The sequence below is a fragment of the Malus sylvestris genome, chromosome 3, assembly GCF_916048215.2.
Source record: "Malus sylvestris chromosome 3, drMalSylv7.2, whole genome shotgun sequence".
NCBI lineage: Eukaryota > Viridiplantae > Streptophyta > Magnoliopsida > Rosales > Rosaceae > Malus > Malus sylvestris.
Genome location: NC_062262.1, coordinates 20,861,428 through 20,883,187, shown reverse-complemented (window position 1 = coordinate 20,883,187; position 21,760 = coordinate 20,861,428). Strand labels below are relative to the sequence as shown.

The window sequence follows — 21,760 nt, the reverse complement described above, 5'->3', positions numbered from 1 at the left end:
TACAACATCACTACCTATAGGAAAAAACATGTACAATATATTATACACAGAAGAACTTCCAACTTGTACCAAATTTACCTTTCTTGTTAGAAGTATATCATTTTTCAATGGTTGTTTCCCTGTCACACGGTTGGTTTGAGCAACCGAAAGTCCAGGTGGGCATTCTCTGTTGTGAAGCACGAGTACTTTAGTATGTATGACTAAAGAAATTTTCTAACATTTTATACTAAAACCCACTTCCAGACCTTTGAGATGACTGTTGATACAACAATGTATGAAGGCAAAATTCAAGAAACACGTTCCTGTCCTGGGAATCACTTATCATTCTATACTTTGCAGCAACTTCATTGTTAATTCCTTTTGAGTGACATTCACCAATGACCTGTAATCAAGTCAGAATACTAAGTTCTTCTTATTCTGTGATATACTCTTTTATGATCCTCAAATGAACTGGATACCATATTTTAGTACAAAATCATAGTTCAATAAGCTCAAAGCATATCCATTTTTACTATACAAAATGTACACCTTCTTTCTGGCCATACCCACTCTAATAAGACTGCCGTTTACCTTAGTAGCGAGTCTGAGTATAATTTCTTGGTGCTGAAGAGGAAGCCTGGAAACACCCGACAGAAGTATGGCTGCCAAATCTTCCTTTTGCTGTAAAAGAAGATACAATGTTGTACGATCATATGCTGTCATATGAAGCGAACGGAACATACAAAGATATGAGAGGAAGAAGGAACATGGACATACTTTTGTATCTGCACGGTCCATTGCCATCTCGATATACAGAATGCAGAAATTCCTGACCATTGAAGCAGTATTAGCTTCCGAATATATATTCCATAACTCCGACAAGGGTAAACCAATCTCAGGTTGGTGCTTCACTCTCTTGTTTACGTGACTCAATATCTCAAGAACCTGCCCCCAAACAACAAAATCCAATTCCAGAATAAAATTTCCATAGATTCAAAACCCAATTACCAAATTCAGCTAAACATACAAGTAAACCAATATTTGTGGCAATTATTGTTCAGAAATTGAAGACCACCATCGACAGGAAAAAGTAGCAAAGCGAATGGAGAGAGAGAGAGACAGAGACAGACAGAGAGAGAGAGAGAGACAGAGAGTTTGACTCTGACCTTGTTGCGGACGGCGGAGGATTGAGAAGAAAGTGAGGAAATGGTGAAGGGGAGAAGCTTGGAGAGTAAGGGTTGGAGGTTGGAGTCATCGCAGAGAGCTAGCCGAGTTAGCAACCGGTCCAGCATCTCTACTTTCTCTTCATCCGACTTTGTCGCAGACGCCGATGATGCTTCCGCCATTTCTTTCACAGCACGAAATGTGTAGAAGCAATTGGGAAAAACCTTGGACCTCCTCCTTCGCCTTCGGTTGTGATTTACCTTTTATATTACGGTTTAGGCCTACAACTTTTATACACCTTTTGTAAATCTAGTTTAAGCCAATTTTAAGAAAATAAAATTACTGTTTGGATTCAGAAATTCTTGAAACTGCATGATTCAATATTTCTTCCCCTGAGAATTTCACAGAAATTAGGAAATGACGGAAATTACAAGTTTCGTTTTTTTTTTTTTTGTCAACTAACTATGTTTGGACGAAGAAATTTAAAATTATTCATGAATGTTAAAATGACGGAAATTGAAATAACAAGATTTTATTTTCTAGAATTTGTAAATCTTCTTGTTTGGTTAATCTAAAAGAACAATGAAATTGAATACTGAATTTGTTATTTTTAAACTCTAAATCATAGAAATTGGGAAATGATACCTATTTACATGGAATTTGAACTTGGGAATTGGAGATCCCAAATTCCAAGTTTTTTTTCCACGCGGAAATTCTAAATTTCTATGTTTACGAATCCAAACAAGAGAATTGGAGCATGTCAATTTATAAATTCTGAATTTTACTAAAATTCCAAGTTTATTTCCGTCATCCAAACATAGTGAACTTCTATTAAACAAACAATACAAACTTACAAATCACTGGGCTAAAGACAAAATATATACAAACAAAATTAGACCAGCCAAAAAGACAGAAGAAGCCCAAACAAAAGTTGAGCCCAAGACAAGTTGGAAAAAACCAACCATGAAGCCTATGGAACTAGTTGATCTAGTCTTTGTGATTGTTGTGTCTCAAGTTGATCCAATGTTGTGATTGTTGGTAACTAATTATTATGCTTGGGTTATATTGAGAATGCAAATTAGCAGACCGCAAACCCAAATTCCTAATGGACAAGGATTATCTGCCCTCCACTTCCGGTGCCCTCCCCGTGTCCTCATGTTTTGTGTGGTCACGGTTAAGCCACGTCAACATTTTATATTGTTTTTTTTATAGATATAATAAGACAAAAATGAATAGTAATATAAAATGTTGTCGTGGCTTAACCGTGACCACACGAACAGGAGAGCACGAGGAGGGCACCGGAAGTGGAAGGCAGACAATCCTTGTCCATTCATAATAGCTGAAACCTGAAACCTACATTATTTCATTTTCATTTTTCCTCTTGAAATTCAAGCTCATTTTTCCTCTTGAAATCCTTGTCTCCAACCCTAAACCCAACGGCCTCCTTTTCCCTTTCGTTTCACTTGAAAGCTTAAGCTCTGTTCTCATTATCCGCTCTTGTCCGTTGTTCCTCGATGCCCAAGTTCGTCGTCCTCCAAAAAACCTCATCATCGTGGTAAGTTGTTTTTCCTTTTGGGTGTTTGTTTTTTGTCCTGTTTATGCATGAAATTGATTTTATTTTTTACTTATTTTGCTGCTATTTTTCATTTTATTTTATTTTGGTTTTGTTTGGTTTCTTAAATTTGTTTGTATTTCCTTTTGCAATTTGTCCATTTGACTATTGATATGCATATATTTTTTTTATTTTTTATTTAAACCTAATGAAGACAAATAAAAGAAAGAAAGCGCGTAAGAAAGATCATAAGAAAGTAGCGGTGGAGCAAAAAGAAAATGAGCGACTGGAGGACTCATCGTAAAATTAACAAAAAAAATGACCAATGGACCCGTAAGACTATTAGGGTGTGTTTGTTGCGCCTGACTATTTCGGACTAGACTAGCTGCAGGGACTATGCTGGACTGGCTTAGACTAGACTAAGCTGGACTAACTTAGTGAAGCGTTTGGTGTAATGTTAGATTAAGAAGTATGATAATAAAAATAGTACTGTTTACCAGATTTGTGTTTACTTAGAGTAGGACTACAAATTTTTGTCATTGTGTAATAGAGTAATGCTACAAATCTCATGTTATAGGTTAGTTGGAACATATTTTTGCCATGGATATTATGAATCTTACAAAAATGGGACAATTGTTTTGTGTCTATTACCTGCAAATAGAATTGAGACATACTATAGTTGGGACATACTATTTATAAATAGTTGAGTTTAATTTGCAAATGTAGCTTGGTTTAAACTCTATCACCCAAAAGAAGAAAAAGAATAGTGTCCAATACATGCAACTTCAACAAATACAAGTACATAAGAAGATACTTGTGACAAGTCAATCTTTGCCATTGATTGACTCTTAAAACATCATTCACTAAACTTTCATCCAGGATATTTTACAAAATACCAGTGAACTATAGTATAGCATTCCAAAGTAGATCTCCATAATTTACAAAATCCTAGTTAACATTAACCAAAATACTTTATAGTGCAAAACTAAGTTATAAGCCATAACATAAGATTGTACGATTAATAAAATACATCCATGTCAAAATGCACCACATAATAAAATACTTTCTTGAGTTCCGATTTGATTGCCCTGAACACTCCCATATTTTGTGGTTTTTCCAAAATAAGAGACAATGCATCTATTGGATCCATAGGAGAAAGATCCATTGCTTCAAGTTCGTTAGCTATGTCACTATGATCTGCAGTACCTTGAACTAAAGCTTCAGTTACCATTTGCATCCTCTTCCCACTTTCAACATAAAAATCTTTCAGTCCACTGATAATTACCTCGGTTCCATCACTTGAACTTCCCACAACTCTTTTCCTCTTTCTTTGGCTATTTGCAGATGAGGTGCTTTGTTAGCTTTGTTGGTTCATTGACGAAACAAAATTTTTACTTCCAATATCACTTGCACCAACTTGATCATGACTTTGTTCCTGCACCATTTCAGCAGGGGTTTCGGCTACATTACCTGTAGCCCAATCTTTTCCAAATATATATGCAAATCTATCATATAGTGGAAAAGGTTTGCTTCTCCATCCATCGTCTTCTTTATTTTTCTAAGATTATATTAACATAGCAAAACTAAAATTTAGTATGCGTAACAAATATAGCAGTAAGAATATAATTACTGTATAAATAAAATAAGATATGAACCTGCACATAAGTTTGCCATGCGTTATCACTGTCAACTTCAACGCACTTTTTGACATCATTCCATACAAATCCACTTGTATTTATCATGTTAACGATCAAACTATATGTTTTTTTTCCATTTATTCAACTTTGACTCAATATGTGGAGTTGCCTTTATATTGGAATGAGGACATAAAACATTGACAGCTTTCGCTATTTCAATCAAAGTACCTTGTTTGAAAGCACCAGTGTCACACCGTTGCTTTCGAGCAACAAAATCCTCAACAACAGATGGTAATGCTTCTTCCTCAAATGCTTCCCATTTACGCCTTCTTCCTTTTGGCTCTTGAGTAGCATTCAAAATATTGTCGTTATCCATACCTAAACAAAAAATATTTGAATGTACTAAAATACAATACAAATAATCAATTTGCAAAATATTCAATCAATTTGCATAATATCCAATTAATTTGCATATCATCCAATCAATACAAAAGTTTTAACATTCACTGATGAGCAATCTAATCATTTTACTAATATCCAACAAATGCATGATAAAATGGAATACTAAAATAAAATGTTATCATTAACACATATAGCTAGTTCGGTTGCTGGTTCCTAATTGCTCTCCACTCATTATACATTTCCTGAGCCATGGCATTCCTCTTTGCAGTCCACTGGTCAGATGTTTCAACACTACTAACATATTCACCTTCTTTTGTATTTTGTCCATCTTCTATTATGGGCAAATTCTCCATTGGATCTACAGACATCTCTTGCCTAATAAGATTGTGTAGTAGGCAACAAGCGGTAATTATTCGACCTTGTGTCCTTATCGGATAGAAAGATGGAATCCTTAGTATCGACCACCTTCCTTTTAGCAAGCTAAAACAGCATTCAATTACATTCCTTGCCTTAGAATGCTTCATGTTAAAATATTCTTCCTTATTAGAAGGTGCTCGTCACTCCCATTCAGATAAATGATAAGGTATTCCTCTATAGGGTGCAAGGAATCCTTCACCATTTGTATAACCACCATCTACAAGGTAATAATAACCTAATAAAAAAAAAAGCAGACCTTATTAGCGTTTTGTAGTTGACAAACAAAACTAGACCTAACTTACAAAGTTGAGACTAACTAATAGTCTTACCCGCTGGTACCTTAAAACCATTAGGCCCTGTAATTGCATCATGTAGTACTCTAGAGTCTGATGCCGAACCCTCCCACCCCGGAAACACATATATGAACTGCATATCTCCTGAACACACACCTAACATATTAGTTGCGACTCGACCCTTTCTTGTTCGGTATCTTGGTTTGTCAATTTTAGGTACATGCAAATCAATGTGTGTTCTATCTAATGCTCCCAAGCAATTCTAAAAAAAAAAAAAAAAAAAAAAAAAAAAAAAAAAAAAAACTTTTGTTAATTTATACAAAGGGAATGAAGAGTTAAAGCTTAGGGAAAATGAAAAAAAATTATCATTATACCTTAAAACATCGCCACCTAGGATCTGTAGAATTAATAGGCACATGTTGAAGGATTTTTAGTAGGATACCTTGTAATCGCAAAATTCCTTGCAATACGCTATTGAAATACCTACTTATAGTTTCTCCCGACCTATAAAATCTACTGCCAACACTACGATTCTTAGTATGATGTGCTAGTATTTGTAAAGTCATACACACCTGCTCCTCTGTAGACACTAAACCATCCGTTTTTACCTTCTCATCTTGATGAAGTAAGTCACATAATATGCCAAAAGTCCTTCTATCCATTCTCAATTCGTTGACATATTCAATATCAGTATTCCTTATTATACCATTCAGATAACACAAACTAATCTCTCGTCTAACAAGTGAACGGTTAGTTAAAGTGCGTTGTTCAACATGTCTCTATTTGGCCCTTAGCATCAACAACACAAGAATCGTACAAATGCAAATTGTCTCTAATGAGACATCTCTAACAATAAGATCAATAAAAGCTTCCTTCGATCCATATCCATCCAAACAAAAAAACAAAGGAAAAAAAAAATAAGGACATTATATATGTAATATTTACTGTTATTAAGGGTGATGGAAATGAAGTGATTATGATACGAAATGAACTAGATCAAAATAAACGGTATACAAAGAATTCTGAAACAAGTAACTGCATTAACAACCCAAAAATAACCAGCCAAGTCACAATTAATGTTGGATCAACAAAAAAAATAACCAGCCAAGTCATAATCCGAGCCAACAAATGTACGGCTGATGTTGAAAAAAAAAAGTTTTTGTCAATCTGAGGCCGAGCCAACAAATATACGGCTGATGTTGGAAAAAACAAATTGTCAATCCAAAGCCGAGCTAACAAATAAACGGCTGATGTTGAAAAAAAAAAAGTTTTTCTCAATCGGAGCCCGAGCCAACAAATATACGGCTGATGTTGAAAAAAAAAAGTTTTTCTGAATCTGAGCCCGAGCCAACAAATATACGGCTGATGTTGAAAAAAAAAATTCTGAATCCGAGCCCAAGCCAACAAATATACGATTGACGTTGAAAAAAAAAAAGTTTTTGTCAATTCGAGGCCGAGCCAACAAATATACGGCTGATGTTGGAAAAAAAAAATTGTCAATCCAAAGCCGAGCTAACAAATAAACGGCTGATGTTGAAAAAAAAAAAAGTTTTTCTCAATCGGAGCCCGAGCCAACAAATATACGGTTGATGTTGAAAAAAAAAGTTTTTCTGAATCTGAGCCTGAGCCAACAAATATACAGCTGATGTTGAAAAAAAAAAATTCTGAATCCGAGCCCGAGCCAACAAATATACGACTGACGTTGGAAAAAAAAAGTTTTTGTCAATTCGAGGCCGAGCCAACAAATATACGGCTGATGTTGGAAAAAAAATTGTCAATCTGAGGCCGAGCTAACAAATAAACGGCTGATGTTGAAAACAAAAAAGTTTTTCTCAATCGGAGCCCGAGCAAACAAATATACAGCTGATGTTAAAAAAAAAAGTTTTTCTCAATCGGAGCCCAAGCAAACAAATATACGGCTGATGTTGAAAAAAAAAAGTTTTTCTGAATCCGAGCCTGAGCCAACAAATATACAGCTGATGTTGGAAAAAAAAACGTTTTTCTGAATCCGAGCCCGAGCCAACAAATATACGGTTGATGTTGAAAAAAAAAAAGTTTTTCTCAATCTGAGCCAACAAATATACGGCAGATATTGAAAAAAAAAAGTTTTTGTCCAAGAAAAAAATTCATATTCAAAATGTTCTACTCTTATACATCTATTATTTATCCCATATATTCTTCCTCTATTAACATAAAAATTAAAACTAAACTCTAAATACAAAATGCTTATTAAACGACTATAAATGTGTGTTTAACAAGACTAGTCAGTGCTAACTATGTAGAGAACAGACTAGCATGAGGATTGCTGTCATTGCTAGGCATTGTATGTCAAGAGGGAAATTAAATGACACATATAATGCAGTAGCCTTAGCCTTAGCCTTCCGTTTATGCTCATCTTCTCTGCAACCAACAACCACAAAATATTGCAGTTCAACATCAACCCCACACGGTACAAAACATTCACATTGTAATATCATGGTTATAAACCAAGTAGATAACCGTAAACCTCTATTTAACCAAATGTGCAGAATACACACACACACACGCACATAAAACAAATGTGCAGAATACATACACACAGACACACACACACACACACACACACACACACACACACACACACACACACACACACGGACATCAAACAAATGTGCAGAATACACACACACATACACACGGATATCAAACCAATATGCCACCAAATTAAACAAGGCATTAATGTGCTAAAGAAAGGGTTAACTTTTCTAAAAGTCATTTGTTTGTACTGTGCTTGTACGTTAAACATGCAGGCCAAAAGGACAACATAATGAAGCAGATGGAGAGAGAGGCTAGGCAGCTCACATTTCAGCGCAGACCATTTTTGGACTGTGAAAGTTATCAGCTAAGTGCCCCTTGACAGTTCTGTGATGGATAATTAGACATCCAAATTGGAAATAAACTGTCAAATGTCACCCTTTTTTTTATTAGTGGGTGGCGGGAATAAAACAGAAAATTAACGCCACAAAAGTGGACAACACAATAGCTGATGAGGATTTAGAAGCCTTGCCGTTATTGGTAGTCCAAAACGATGATTCTGCACTTTTTTTTTAGAAAAATAAAAACATGAGACATAAAATACATGTCAACCAACAGTGCAAGACGACCTTTTTAGAATGCTAATAACAGTTTGCTCAGACAAACCTAGAACTGTTAAACATATGAACATTATTACTACAAAAACATCAAGCAAAATCACAACATACAGGCACCACTGAAATTGCTGGTCAAAACTAGAGAAAAATAAAGAAAAATTCTTGTTTCTAAACCTAGATCAGGGAAATCTCTAGTTTACATAAATGCTAATAGCATTAGTGAATCTTTTGATGAATCAGTACCTTCATCCAAACCCGACCTTGTTGATCTCCAAGTAATATCCCAAGGACAAGTTACTTCTTTTCTACGATATTCGACCTTGTCGTAGTTTTGTTGCAAGTTATAAGAAGCCTTAACTGATTTCTGAAGCCTTGACTGATAACTTTCAAGGTTGGATAGTTCCATATGAAGTCTAGTGTCACAAATAGTTCCCATCAATGGTACATATTACATATTTACTTTCTATCATTTACTTTCAAGCATGAAAGATAACTACAAGGCTCAGTGGAAAAGCCTAAAAGAGGGCTAAGAGGATTGATCTACCAGTAGCAATAATCATGACAAGTAATCATGGCACCTAGCAAGCTATCTTCCCCACACTCCAATACGACTTGGATAGCCAAACAAAACAAATTGTTTGAATATGCTCTGGCAACATATAATCCAAATCAACAATTAACTGGTTAAGAAAAAAAATCTAAAAGCTACAGACCCTAGAAAACCAGAATAAAAAGATATACAAACTTAACAAGCATGTATCAGCCACCAATCGAAGCCCAGAGCAACAAGAAGCTTTGCCAAGAACTCAACATACATTTCAGCAGACTCTTTCGTCAACAGCAAAAGACCATTAACTATAAGGTTTTCCACCCTTACAGCAGCAATTTTGTGATGATTATCATCATTTTGGTAAAATGGCATAAAATGTGAAAACCCCAAATTTTAATCTCAATTTGACCCTAAAAATCAAAACCCTAATTTGTTCAAGTACAGAGGTCTATAATTCAAAATTTCTCAAACCCAAAAACACCTAAATCAAATAAAGCCCAGTAATATCACGATCTGCAAAAAAAAAAAAAAATCGAAGAAATAATGTCGGATTCCAAGTTTACCAGATGAGGACAAGCAGGATGGAGTTGAGGGCGAGTAGGACGCAGAGATGATGATGAGCAGGACGACAATGAGGGAGCAGGGCAAGAAGGGAGCACTTCGAGGATCGAGGTTGAGCGAGTTTCTCTCTTGCAGGAGCGCAGGAGCACAGGAAATCTTACGAGTCCGGGGGTGATCGAGGTGTTTCACTTAGAACTCCTAGTGAGGGGTTTAATCCTAGCGAGTCAGACCTAATCTTGGTGCAGACCAAACAAGGGACTGTAGTATAGTCCAGTCCAGTCCTCCCTAATCCTGTCAAACAAACGGGCCCTTAGGGAGCTATGAATGAAGGAATAAGAAAGCTCAGGCAAGAGGGGACCCTTGCTCTCAGAAAAATGACAGCACTACAGCAAAGAATGTAGGTAGCCACTCCCTTCTTAGGGAACCATATGTGAGACTTCTGCATCATACGACTTTGTCCCCAACTCGTTTTAAATGGGTCGGGTTAGGTCGGCTCTGTTTTTTAAATATTCGAATATGTCCCGTACCGCCCAATTTCATTTTTAAACAAGTCTAGTCCAGTTTATCCAAATTTAGGGCCAGTCTGGACCGTGCCCACTCTTACTTTACACATCCTAAAAATTTGCTTCCATTTGCAATATGTTTTTTCTTGTACAGATGGCAACATTACTTATTTGAAATTTGTTAAGGTGTTGATGTGTTACAATGCATAATTTCCCGTCGACTGTTTGATGGATTTGGTTATTTGTTTTTTCCCTTAAGAAATTACTTGTCATTTTTTATCAACCAAGCACATGCTTTTAGTTGTTCTTTTTCGATGAGATTTGGTATCACATTTACTGCATCATATACCTCTGTAGTCCAGCTTTTTTGTGTCTGCACAAATATAGTCCTGAAAGGATGAAGCCATCTTAGCAAGTGATTTGCAATGACATCTTAAGGGGTTGCTGGTTTTCTTTTTATATGAGGCACATCAACATAACTTGTTGATTTTTTCTTGTTTTGAGTCTTGACCGTTAGCTAATTAAGTGAAACCTCATTAATAATCAATATCTTTTAAACCTTATGTATCACCAGCCAAATCAATATGATTAGGTTTATTAAGCGATGAGTCATAATCTCAATGACTATTATACATGATTCAGCACCCTCACCTGTGGCTCTATTTTTACCACACAAATCCACTATATCGTCCTAATTTAGAATGACCTTCCAACAAAAGCTTTTAGCACCACTATGGGACTACCAATAAAAATGAAAATTAACAACCAAATCATAAGTATAAGAAGAATTAACAGGATATCACACGCACACAAAAGAAAAAAAAAATGAATTTATGATATTTTCACACTCTTGCCAAACATGGTGTTCACTTAACATCTTTTTGTTTGCATCCCAACTATATCCAATTTGACTTAGCATACCCCTCACTACTGCATAAAAAAATTTCCAAGACTTCACACAGTTTTGAATGTCATCTAAACAGACAATATGGCTTAAGCTTAATTATAAGCAGTTATGACATGTCGTGCAATGTCCATATGACATTGGGGTAGCCACATGCTGGGCGACAACTAAGGGTGACGCAAGTCATCCTATTATACTTATGCTAAGAACATGCATGCAAATATGCGATGAATAAAATAAACATAAATAAAATACGTATCTTTAAATATTAAAATATGAATATGCATGAACATGTTCAAAGCATACTACTAATCAAGATTACAAGTATAAAGTATATTATTTAAGAGTGCGATTACAAAGAAAGAGCTCCTACATAAAGAGTGATGTGAAAATTACTTGACACACAAATTAAACCCTATTGATGACAATTGTAGCAAAGATGTAAATAGGGATCGTTCTAAACCGGGGATTAACTAGGGCTGCTAATCTACTCAAATTAAACTCTAAAACACTAAACTAGACTTAAAAACACAAGAATAGACTTTATAGACTCTAAACTGACCTAAAACACTCAAATCTGCAAAACTAAATGGAACTGACTTAATTCTAGACCTAACAAGTGATTTGGACGAAATTATAACTTAAATTGACTCAAAAGACTAAAGGAAAACAAATTGTGACTTAACTAACTCAAAACACACTTAAAAGACTCAAAACAGCACAATACTAACAATTAGACTCAAAACAGATTCTAGGGAATAAATTGAACGAATTTAAGACTAAACTGAGACTCAAACAATATTTTTAGACTAATTCTAACCTATATTGACTAAAAACACTCTAAATAACCTAAATTGGACAGATTCTGACCTAAAAACACTAAATAGAAAGAGGGTTTGGTTTCTGACGAAATTGAATTAAAACTAAACGAATTGCAAAACAAAGTAAACTAAAACGAAATTGAGATGAATTCAAGGGTGAAAGGCTAGTTAGAGGATCCTTCTCCACACATGAACATATGCAACATAAATCGATTTCCAGTATTGTTTCTTTAAACCATGAATGACAATGCCCCAAATTAATTGTGAATGCATTAATTAACTCTCAGATTTCCCTAAATTCATTGAATTGGATGAATGCATGCAACAACCCAAATCATTCTTCTCAAGTTCCGTATATGAACAGCATGATAGAGATACATTCAAAGATCATTAAGTTCCATGGAAATCATAAGCATTGACAAGGCAATTATAACTATGAACTGCATGATACTCTTGCCAAGAATCTACTTAACACGATTGTGACTAACAATCTCCACTACTTGTAATTATAAGTTCTTAACGATTAGGTGAAAGTCCCTTATAATTTAGCATCAGATTCATGTATGCAAACTAAGTAGGCCTCCCTAATCAACACATAAGAACAAGTTATCAATCAAATAGATAAGTAAATCGCATTCATGTTTTACGAAACAACAACTGAAAGGAATCAATTCATATTAAACATATGTCCATGGCTTCGAATTCACCACTAACTAATAAGAATTTAGTTACACATGTTCATAGCAATTGAAAAGCAAATTGAAATAAACATCGAAACTAAAACGAGGGAAGAAAGAACTCTTAGAACTCCCAAGGATGTAGATGGCTTGTGCACAAGGTCCTCCTTCATCAATGGAATGCACAGCAATGATCTCATTCTTCTCAAAAAGGTGCAGCAAAGATGTATCTTGATGTAGAATGATGTTTTGTGATGTAGAATGGTGTTTAGTGTTGTGGCAAAGGTGTTTCTGAATGGTATGAAGGGTGGTGACAAATTTAGGCTTAAAACACACACACACACATATATATATATAGGCAAGGCAAAACCTTAGGGTTAATCAGATTAGGGTTAGAAATCAGCACACTAGGAGAATTAGGGCCCTAGGGTTCAGCACAATTAATTAAATCCACTAAGGAAAAGGTTTGGCCCAATTATTTTCTGAAAATGATTTGTATAACCCAGATCCACAAGGAATAAGGCCTAATAAAACAAAATCCACAAAGGAAAAGGGATAGAGGGGTGCGGCACTGATTGGAGGGAAAATAGAATGGCTTGCAAGGCAAGGCAAAAGCCTTCTAGAAGGGAAATAGGCGCCACTTTGGTAGGGTTTCTAGAAACAATGTGTTTTGTGGCTGATTTGGCACTTCTAGAAGAGAATGCTTCTAGAAGTAGGTTCTAGAAATATATATTTAGATCCCCTTGGAGCTAGGATTAAGGCATGATAAGATTAGGATAAGATAATATAAGATAAGGTTGGATAAGGATAAGATAAGGATGGATAAGGTTGTGGATAATGTTTCCTCTTTTGAGCTATTCCTTATCTTCTTTGTCTTGAATTTAATTTCTTCATCTTCTTATCAGATTCCTAGCCTTTTGAACTCCAAATTCGTTCATCCATCTTGGCCCAAACATGTGCTATCCATTTAGTGCCCAAAACTGCTCCAAAATGCTTCAAAATGCACTTTCTTGCCAACTTTGTCATTTGGACCTACAAACACACGAAAATAACTTAAAACACTATAATAACCACAAACTAACTACGAAAATGTAAGAAAACAAGCTAACTAAGACGCATAAATATGCTCCTATCAAAGAGGAGGACTCAGAGCTACCAATATAGGAATGCTTCGATGCCAGGAGTTGTACACCTCGTTTCTATGCAGCGCGAAACAAAGGTGAGTGGACCAAAGTTCATAACATAAATAAGTAAAACCACTTTTCTTTTTAACGTACTAACCCTTGGTTTAGAAAACTCATATACATTTGTAGACCTGGCAATTTCTTACACGACATGTTAACCCAACTCAGAATGACATGAAAATGACGGGTTTCGTGTCAACACGTTAACTAATCAGATCGTTACCGAACTACAAATTAAGAACCCATTAATAACAGGTTCTTAACAGGTTCACCCACTGGTAACCCGTTTCAACTTGATAAGAAAAAGTTAGTTTGATAATTTTAAACTACTAAAGAAACTTACTACATAGCCATAGTAAAAAATATCAAAGCACATTAAAAAATTCATAACAATTCATTTTTACAAGTGTAAAACAATATATATATATATATATATATATATATATATATACATGCAAACGCTCGTACTTGCATCCTCTATACTTTGATGGTGGGTACATCGTCGTTTTGATTCGTAAAACCCTACAAACCCTCGTGCAAAGTGTTTAGAGTTCAAAATAATAAAAATTCATAATAATTAATGTAAAAGTGTGAAAAATGTGAAGGAAAATATATAAACACTCGTGATTGAATCCTCTATGCTTAGACGATGGTTACATCGTTTGTTAGATTCTCCAAACCCTCATGATTAGTGTTAATTGTTTGAGTACAAAATCAATAAAAATTCATATAACTAATGTAAAAGAAAATATACAATCACTCGTAATGATAAGCTTTACAACTTTTGTGAAAGGATCAACTCCAAAATTTGATATCATAATCCATAACCTTATATTTATATTCAACTGTCGATTGTCGTTTATGCTCTATTCTTTTCATCAGATTTTATTTTTTGAAAACTTGACCCTTTAGTAGTTGCAGAAAAATGAATGATTCAGATCGTTGATATCACATTCCGATGTTTAATGTTAAATGAAATATGAGTCGTCTTATATAGTTTCTAGAGACTTTATACACTCTTAACAGTATTTTCACTAACTATAAAAATTTGAACGTAATATCAACGATCTGACCCTTTCATCATTATGCATCCGCCAAAAGATCATGTTTTCAAAAAAGAAAATCTGAAGAAAAAAAAAATTCATGGGAAGAATGGAGCGTAAACGTAAACAACAATCAACAATTAAATTGAAATCTATATTTATGGGATTATGGTGGCGTATTTTGGAGTTGGCCTCTTTACAAAAGTTGTAAAGCTTGTCATTACGAGAGTTTGCATATATTTCTTTTATTTTTCATACTTCTACATTAATTAAGAACTATTAAAATAACCTTACTACAACAATAAGTGAGATTAACTCCTTACTGTTAAATTCTTTGATCACACTTACGTTTTTAATATTATTTTTTCATCTGATTATTTATTGATTTAAAATATATTTTGTTTAACGAATAACGAGTTGGGTCACACTACCCGGTAATATTAACAAGTCGAGTTCGGTCGGGTCATATTCGTTCGTTTTAACGGGTGTTACATGACACAACCCATTAAGATATCGAGTATGTCACGATACGGGAAACACGACACAAATGCTATATCCAATTCATATAGCATATATCAGTGCACTTATTAGTGATATCATAGTATAAGAAGACTCATTCTCAAAGGCAAACTTGTGCAAGCCTGGATTGTACCAGTGAAGAAAACATGGCGGACTCATTCTCAAAGGCAAATCTAATTTGTATATCAGATATTCCTAGCTTCAGTGGCAAAACCAATGTCGGACAGCTCCACTAGCCAAGGTTGGTGTCTGTGTGATATGTTTTTGAGTAAATTGTAGCAATGGTCCCTCAACTTTAATCAAATTGGAGCAATAATTCTTAAAAAAAATTCATTATCATTGATCCCTTAACTCATCAAAATGTGTAGCTATAGTCATTTCGTCAACTTCATTAGAATTTTGTCAAAATGAGTTATGTTGAAAGGACTATTGCTACAATTTGGTTAAAATTGATGGACCATTGCTCAATTTGGATTAAGGTTGATGGACCATTTCTCTAGTTGGATTAAAGTTGAGGGACCAATGGTAATGGACTTTTAGTTGATGCACTATAGATGCATGTTTTGATGAGTTGAGGGACCAATGGTAATGGATTTTTAGTTGAGGGACCATTGCTCCAATTGAGTTAAAGTTAAAGAACCATTGCTACAATTTGCTTTATGTTTCTTCACTAGCACAACCTAGTGTTGTCCTGATCCTAGTGTCCTGGATACCAGAATGACCACGTATTGGCAGACACTTAGTGTTGTACAGCTTCACTAGCCAAGACTAGTGTAGCAAGGGAAAGTCGGACCTACATGGAGATTGCTCGCAACCATAAGGTTTGATCTGGACAAACTTTGTATGGGTGAGGCCGAGCATTCGAAACATTTGAGGTTCGTGTTGGAGAAGTTAAAGAAGCACCAGTTGTATGCGAAGTTCAGTAAGTGTCAGTTTTGGCTAGACCAGATCAGTTTTCTTGGGATATTTCAACAGTTGCAGCTTGGGAGCAACCTAAGAACATTTCAGAATAATGAGTTTTCTCAGTCCAGCTGGTTATTACCGATATTTTATGCAGGATCTCTTAGATATTGCCTTACCTTTCACAAAGTTGACCTGAAAATGAGTGAATTTTATGTGGGATGAAGATTATGAACAAAGTTTTAAGGAGTTGGAACATCGAAATACAAATGCACTCGTCCTTTCTCTTCCTGATGATGGCAGTGAGTTTGAAGGCTTTAATGATTCAACCTGGTTAGGCAAATGTTGTGGTTGATACTTTTAGTTGGAAATTCAATGGACAACTTGCCTCCCTTCGAACTATTTTTGTCAGATTGGTATCTGTGCATACTTGGGATTTTCTTCTACTCTATTAGTGTGCCAATTGTAATACCATTAGGATGTCTGGGCTTTCAAGTAGACATGTCCGTCAGCACTGATGTGGTAGAAACTAACGCACCAATTAAACCCTATAAATTATGCAATCATAGTACGAGTAAGTAGGGATCGTTCTATTCCCGGGATTAGAAGGGATGCTAATCAACACAAACTAAACTTATAAAACTGAAAACTAAGTTGAACTAACATCAAAACAATGACTGAGGGATTTTGGACGAATTTAACTAAAACAAAAGTAAATGGCAGCAAGTAAATTAAGTTGTGAATAATATGAATGTAATGATAGCTAAAGGATTCTTCTCCACACATGAATCATATGCATACAAATCAATTTCCAGATATTCTTTCTATAAACCACGAATGACAATGCCCCAAAGTAATTGTGAACATCACTAATTAACTCTCAGATTTTCCTAAGTTCATTGAATTGGACTCAACGACGCAACCAAATTATTCTTCTCAAGTTCCCTAACTATGAAAAGCATGATAGAAATACATCTCAAAGATCATTAACTCAATCATGACTAGTGACTTTTACTACTTGCAAATATAGGTTCATAACGATTAGGTGAAATTCTCTTATCTTCTAGCATCAAATCCCTGCATGCAAACTAAGTGTGCACCCTTAATAAACATACAAGAATAAGTTTTCTATAAAGCAGATAAGTAAATCACATTCATGTTTTATGAAACAATAACTGGATGTAATCAATTTATATAAAACATATGATCATGACTTTGAATTCACCTCTAGCTAAAAAGAAACTTAGCTACACATGTTCATCATAACTGAAAAACAATCTAAACTAAACATTGAAACTTAAAACAAAGAGAAAGAACTCTGAAAACTCCAACAACTTCAATGGATGAATGGTAGGTGTGGCACACCCTAAATCGCTGCATGAATTTCATATTTATAGGGGGAGAACGGTTGAATCCAAGGAGAAAAGGGATTATGTGTTTTGAGTTATTTTAGGACTCTAAGAATCTGGTAGAAAGTGTTTGAATGTGATTAGGATTCCTCTTTGAAGCTGGAGATAAGATAAGGTAATGCAGGATAAGATAAGATAAGATAAGATAATATAGGATCGAATAAGATAATGTTCCTCTCCAACTAGCATTCCTCTTTCTTGTGTAATTCCTCGCCTTCCAAGCATCAACTTTAATTTCTCCAAATTTTAGCACATGCCTAACACCATTTAAACACCAAAAACGTCCAGCCTATATGCTATCCACGCATGCTATCCAATCCAAGTCCAAAATTGCTCCAAACTGCTCCATTTTGCCATTTATTATCATCCTTACCAACTGGACCTTCAATAATACGAAAATAGCTTAAATTACTACAATAAAGGGAAATTAACTAAGTAAATGCAAAGAAATAAGATAACAAAGCCGCATAAATATGCTCCTATCAAGCATAATTATGCAATCTTGTCTCTCGGAATCTTGTTTTGTCTTTTATCAAAATTATGAACAGCTGTGGTGGGAATATACCTCATCGACAGCATACTGAAATGATAGGATGGCTTGCGCCACCTTTAGATATCGGCCAACACATGGCCATCTTGGTGTCCTTCGAACATCGCGATCAGGGAGTGTTAATTTGTCTTTTAAACACTGTAACGCCCCGACCCAAAAATTTTATTTCGGAAACTAATTTCGATGATAGGCCAAAATTAAACTCTTGTTTGATTAACTACCGTTAATCACAATTCTTTATTTAAATTTCTTAATCACTCACAAAATCTATAACCAGAATTTACTTACGTAGGATGAGGTTGCGTCACTTGAGCAAATGTATGAGAAACAACAAAATGCGTAGCACCATAATCAATCAATACTTTAGCAAAATGACCAAGAATATTTAACGTACCCATGATTAAATCAGGATTGTTCTGAGCATCTTGCAGAGTCATGTTATGGATACATCCCTGATTCTACTATCGTTCACCACGACCTCTGCAAGCATGAATACCTCGTCCTTATCTTGGTTGACCCAACTACCTCCTGCACTGCTAGCAACAATCTCTACCTGTTGGGGTTGTCCCCTCTAGTACCACTAGGATCCACCTGTTGAATATGGCTGATATGGCATAGAACATCTCTTATACTAAGGGTAACCACCCTGATAATGAGGATCCTATGAGTACTAATATTGCCTTGTAGCATAAGGAACGGCATTGCCCTGATAATGATAAGCACATCCACAATTAGTTTGAGCATAACCACTCGGTCCTGAAGCTTGCTGGGTCGTCACAGGTGATGGTAAGGAAGGCTGTTGGGGCCTCTGCTGATTATGAGGGCAATGAGCAGCCCTATGCCCCATCTGTCTATAAGTAAAGCATGCACTGCTGCCTCTCCTACACTTCCCAAAATGCCTATTATTACACCTGAGGCATAAAGGAGCACTTGAACCACCTGAACCACCAAAGTCCTTTTGCCTCTGAAATCTTGGGCCTCCACAAAATCTACCACTTCTCTTCTGCACATTAGAGCTCAAACTTCCACTAGAAGAGTTGGAACTGACACCACTTCTCTTAAAACTCTGGGTCTTATGAGGTCCATGAGATGATTGACCTTTACCTTTATCATTTTGCCTCTGGTTCCTGTTCTTTTCTTCTTCATCTTCACTTTCACTGGGCATGTTCTCTAAGTCCTCAATCCGTAGTAAAACCTCATAAAACTCCTGGTAAGTGGCATAGGGAGTCGATGTCGCTATAGAATGCCATTTCTTCTTAGTACCCAACCTGAAACGACGGAGCATCTCGACCAGATTAGCAGCAACCTCCGGATCATCTCGAGACAAATCAGTGAACATCCTGTAATACTCATTTGCTGACATTTTTCGTTGTTTTATATGAGTAAACTTTTATTTCTTACGATCAATGTACTCAGAGGGAATAAACCTTTTCCGAAACAACAGTTTAAACACTTCCCAATCGGCTACAACCTCTGGTGGCATCAGATATGACTCCTGTCTCCATCATGATGCAGGCTCCGGACCCAAAAACTAGGTAGTCGTCTCAACCCACCTGTCAGAAGGAAGATTCCCCTGACTCTGCATCACAAGGAAAATCTTTTCGACATGATTAAGCCACTTCTCCGCTCCCTCATGTCCTTCATTTCTCATCAAATGATTCAGCTTCAGATTATACACAGTCTCAAGAGGTGTCATTTGAGGAGGACGGAGCTAAGACTGAATGGCATTAGCTATAGCTTCCCTTAACTAAGCAATATCAGGGAAACTAGGCTTAGTTGAGTGACGTGGCTCTCTACGAGGCGGCATAGTTCTGACAGAAGACATCACAATGATTAGATCATTCACAAGATATACAGGACTGCTAAACCTAGGCTCTGATACCAAACTAACACACCCCGACCTAAAATCAGTGTTAGCCATCACGTGAGGGTAACGTAGCCATGTACACAGTGCGGAAGCGATAAAGATATGAAATATACGAATAAATAAAAACCTAAAGCTACTAATGTGTACTAATAAGCTGAAAGTGCTAGGAGTGAGATACAAGAGTAAATACTCCTAATTAGAGCATAGAAAGTCTAGGTGCAGTCCAGTAGGACAAGTACTAGTTATACAGAACCAGAATATATCCTACGAATTTTTATTCTGTCAGAACCGCCGAGATCCTCAATGCCACCAACACTAAGTCTACCTAAAATCTGGAGGGGCGCAAAACAGAAAATGTGAGTGGGCAAAAACAAATCTTTTCAAAACCATTTCATCATCAAAATGCTCTAACCCCTCACCGTAAAACTTGTATAATTTTCCCATAAATAGAATATAAATATATACATATATATATTTTACAATTCATGCTTCACATAACCATATTCATAAGTATACCATGCCAAAACATAAAATAGAATAAGTAACTCAGGTAAAAATAGATTCATGGAAAATAACATATTAGTCGAAACCCCTGCAGAAGTCTGTACGATTGAATTCATAGCTCAGTAGTCAATCTAGCCGGAATCATTACAAATGACCTATACTGGGTGTAATATAGTTATGCTCAATGCTATGCATTCATGATAGCTATGCGATAAATCGCTAGTCACCTACGAGTCGGAACCACCTATAGTGGTTTATACGACAAGACTGTGCACCTAAATTGGATCCAATGTGAGCATATGGTGCGGGAGGTGACATTATATACAGGTATGTGCCATATCTCTGTCTAATCACTAACACCAAGGTGCAGGTTTATGAGCTCAATGTTTCTCAATTAATCACAACTATTCAATACACATTCACAATTCATAAACTCACCTGGAACTTACCTGAGCGTCCATAACACCAAATCACATTTATGCATACAATTCTAACTCATGGTTTAAGCATAAATCAATAGGCATGGCATTTTCAAAGCATAACTCATTTAAATGCATTTTCTGGGAAAATATCAAGCATATACGTATATACTTAAAACCAAATGCCCACTCACTGGTATGTCGAAGGGTCGTAGCCCCTGAGTTGCCCTTGACTGCGCTCATCCTCGGGATAAGTCTCCCCTATATGCGAAACAACTATAAAAACGTTAATTTAAAGCACATAATCAATACTAGCTAATAACTTCTCATACACTGCTCAAATGAGGTATATAAATATACCATCGTGACCTACACAACTCCACGAACATCCTCATATTTTAAAAATAATTTTTGAAGCCTTCACGCGCCGTCATGCGCCGGCAAGGGCACGGCCCTACACGCGGCCACGCTCAAGGACCCTAACGGAATCCCCTAACCCATTAGGAATATTCCATTAAAAGTAACGGAAACCGTTAAAACTAACCAACGCCGTTAGGAATATTCTGTCATCCCTTACATTCGAACTCCGACGACCATCGCCGTCGCCGGAAACTAGAAAACTTTAAAACCTTCATTTCTTGTTCATTTCTCAACCAATTTGCATGAAACTTAAACCAATTTAAAGCTTAATATGAATAGAACACAACCATACCTTTTAGAAGCCCTAAAACCCATGAAACTCGTCGGAAAATCCCTCGATAATCCGGCTAAAAC

The 21,760-nt window shown here is 35.9% G+C and overlaps 1 protein-coding gene and 1 pseudogene across 2 annotated transcripts in view; both read right to left on the bottom strand.

The window, feature by feature from the left end:
• The window catches only part of LOC126614769 (uncharacterized), a 33,460-nt gene extending 31,997 nt beyond the window's left edge, over window positions 1-1,463 (bottom strand). The window contains exons 1-5 of one of the 2 annotated variants that reach the window (XM_050282427.1): window positions 1,146-1,463; window positions 757-924; window positions 571-660; window positions 246-382; window positions 79-166 (exon numbers count right to left, since the gene is read on the bottom strand). In XM_050282427.1, the coding sequence (XP_050138384.1) occupies window positions 79-166; window positions 246-382; window positions 571-660; window positions 757-924; window positions 1,146-1,325 (663 nt within the window). In that variant the 5' untranslated portion in view covers window positions 1,326-1,463. The remainder of the gene's footprint in view (window positions 1-78; window positions 167-245; window positions 383-570; window positions 661-756; window positions 925-1,145) is intronic. The other variant, XM_050282426.1, reaches the window with a different exon arrangement.
• An 8,964-nt stretch (window positions 1,464-10,427) lies between these two features.
• Window positions 10,428-19,361, bottom strand: LOC126617052 (uncharacterized; annotated as a pseudogene).
• Window positions 19,362-21,760: the final 2,399 nt, after the last annotated feature.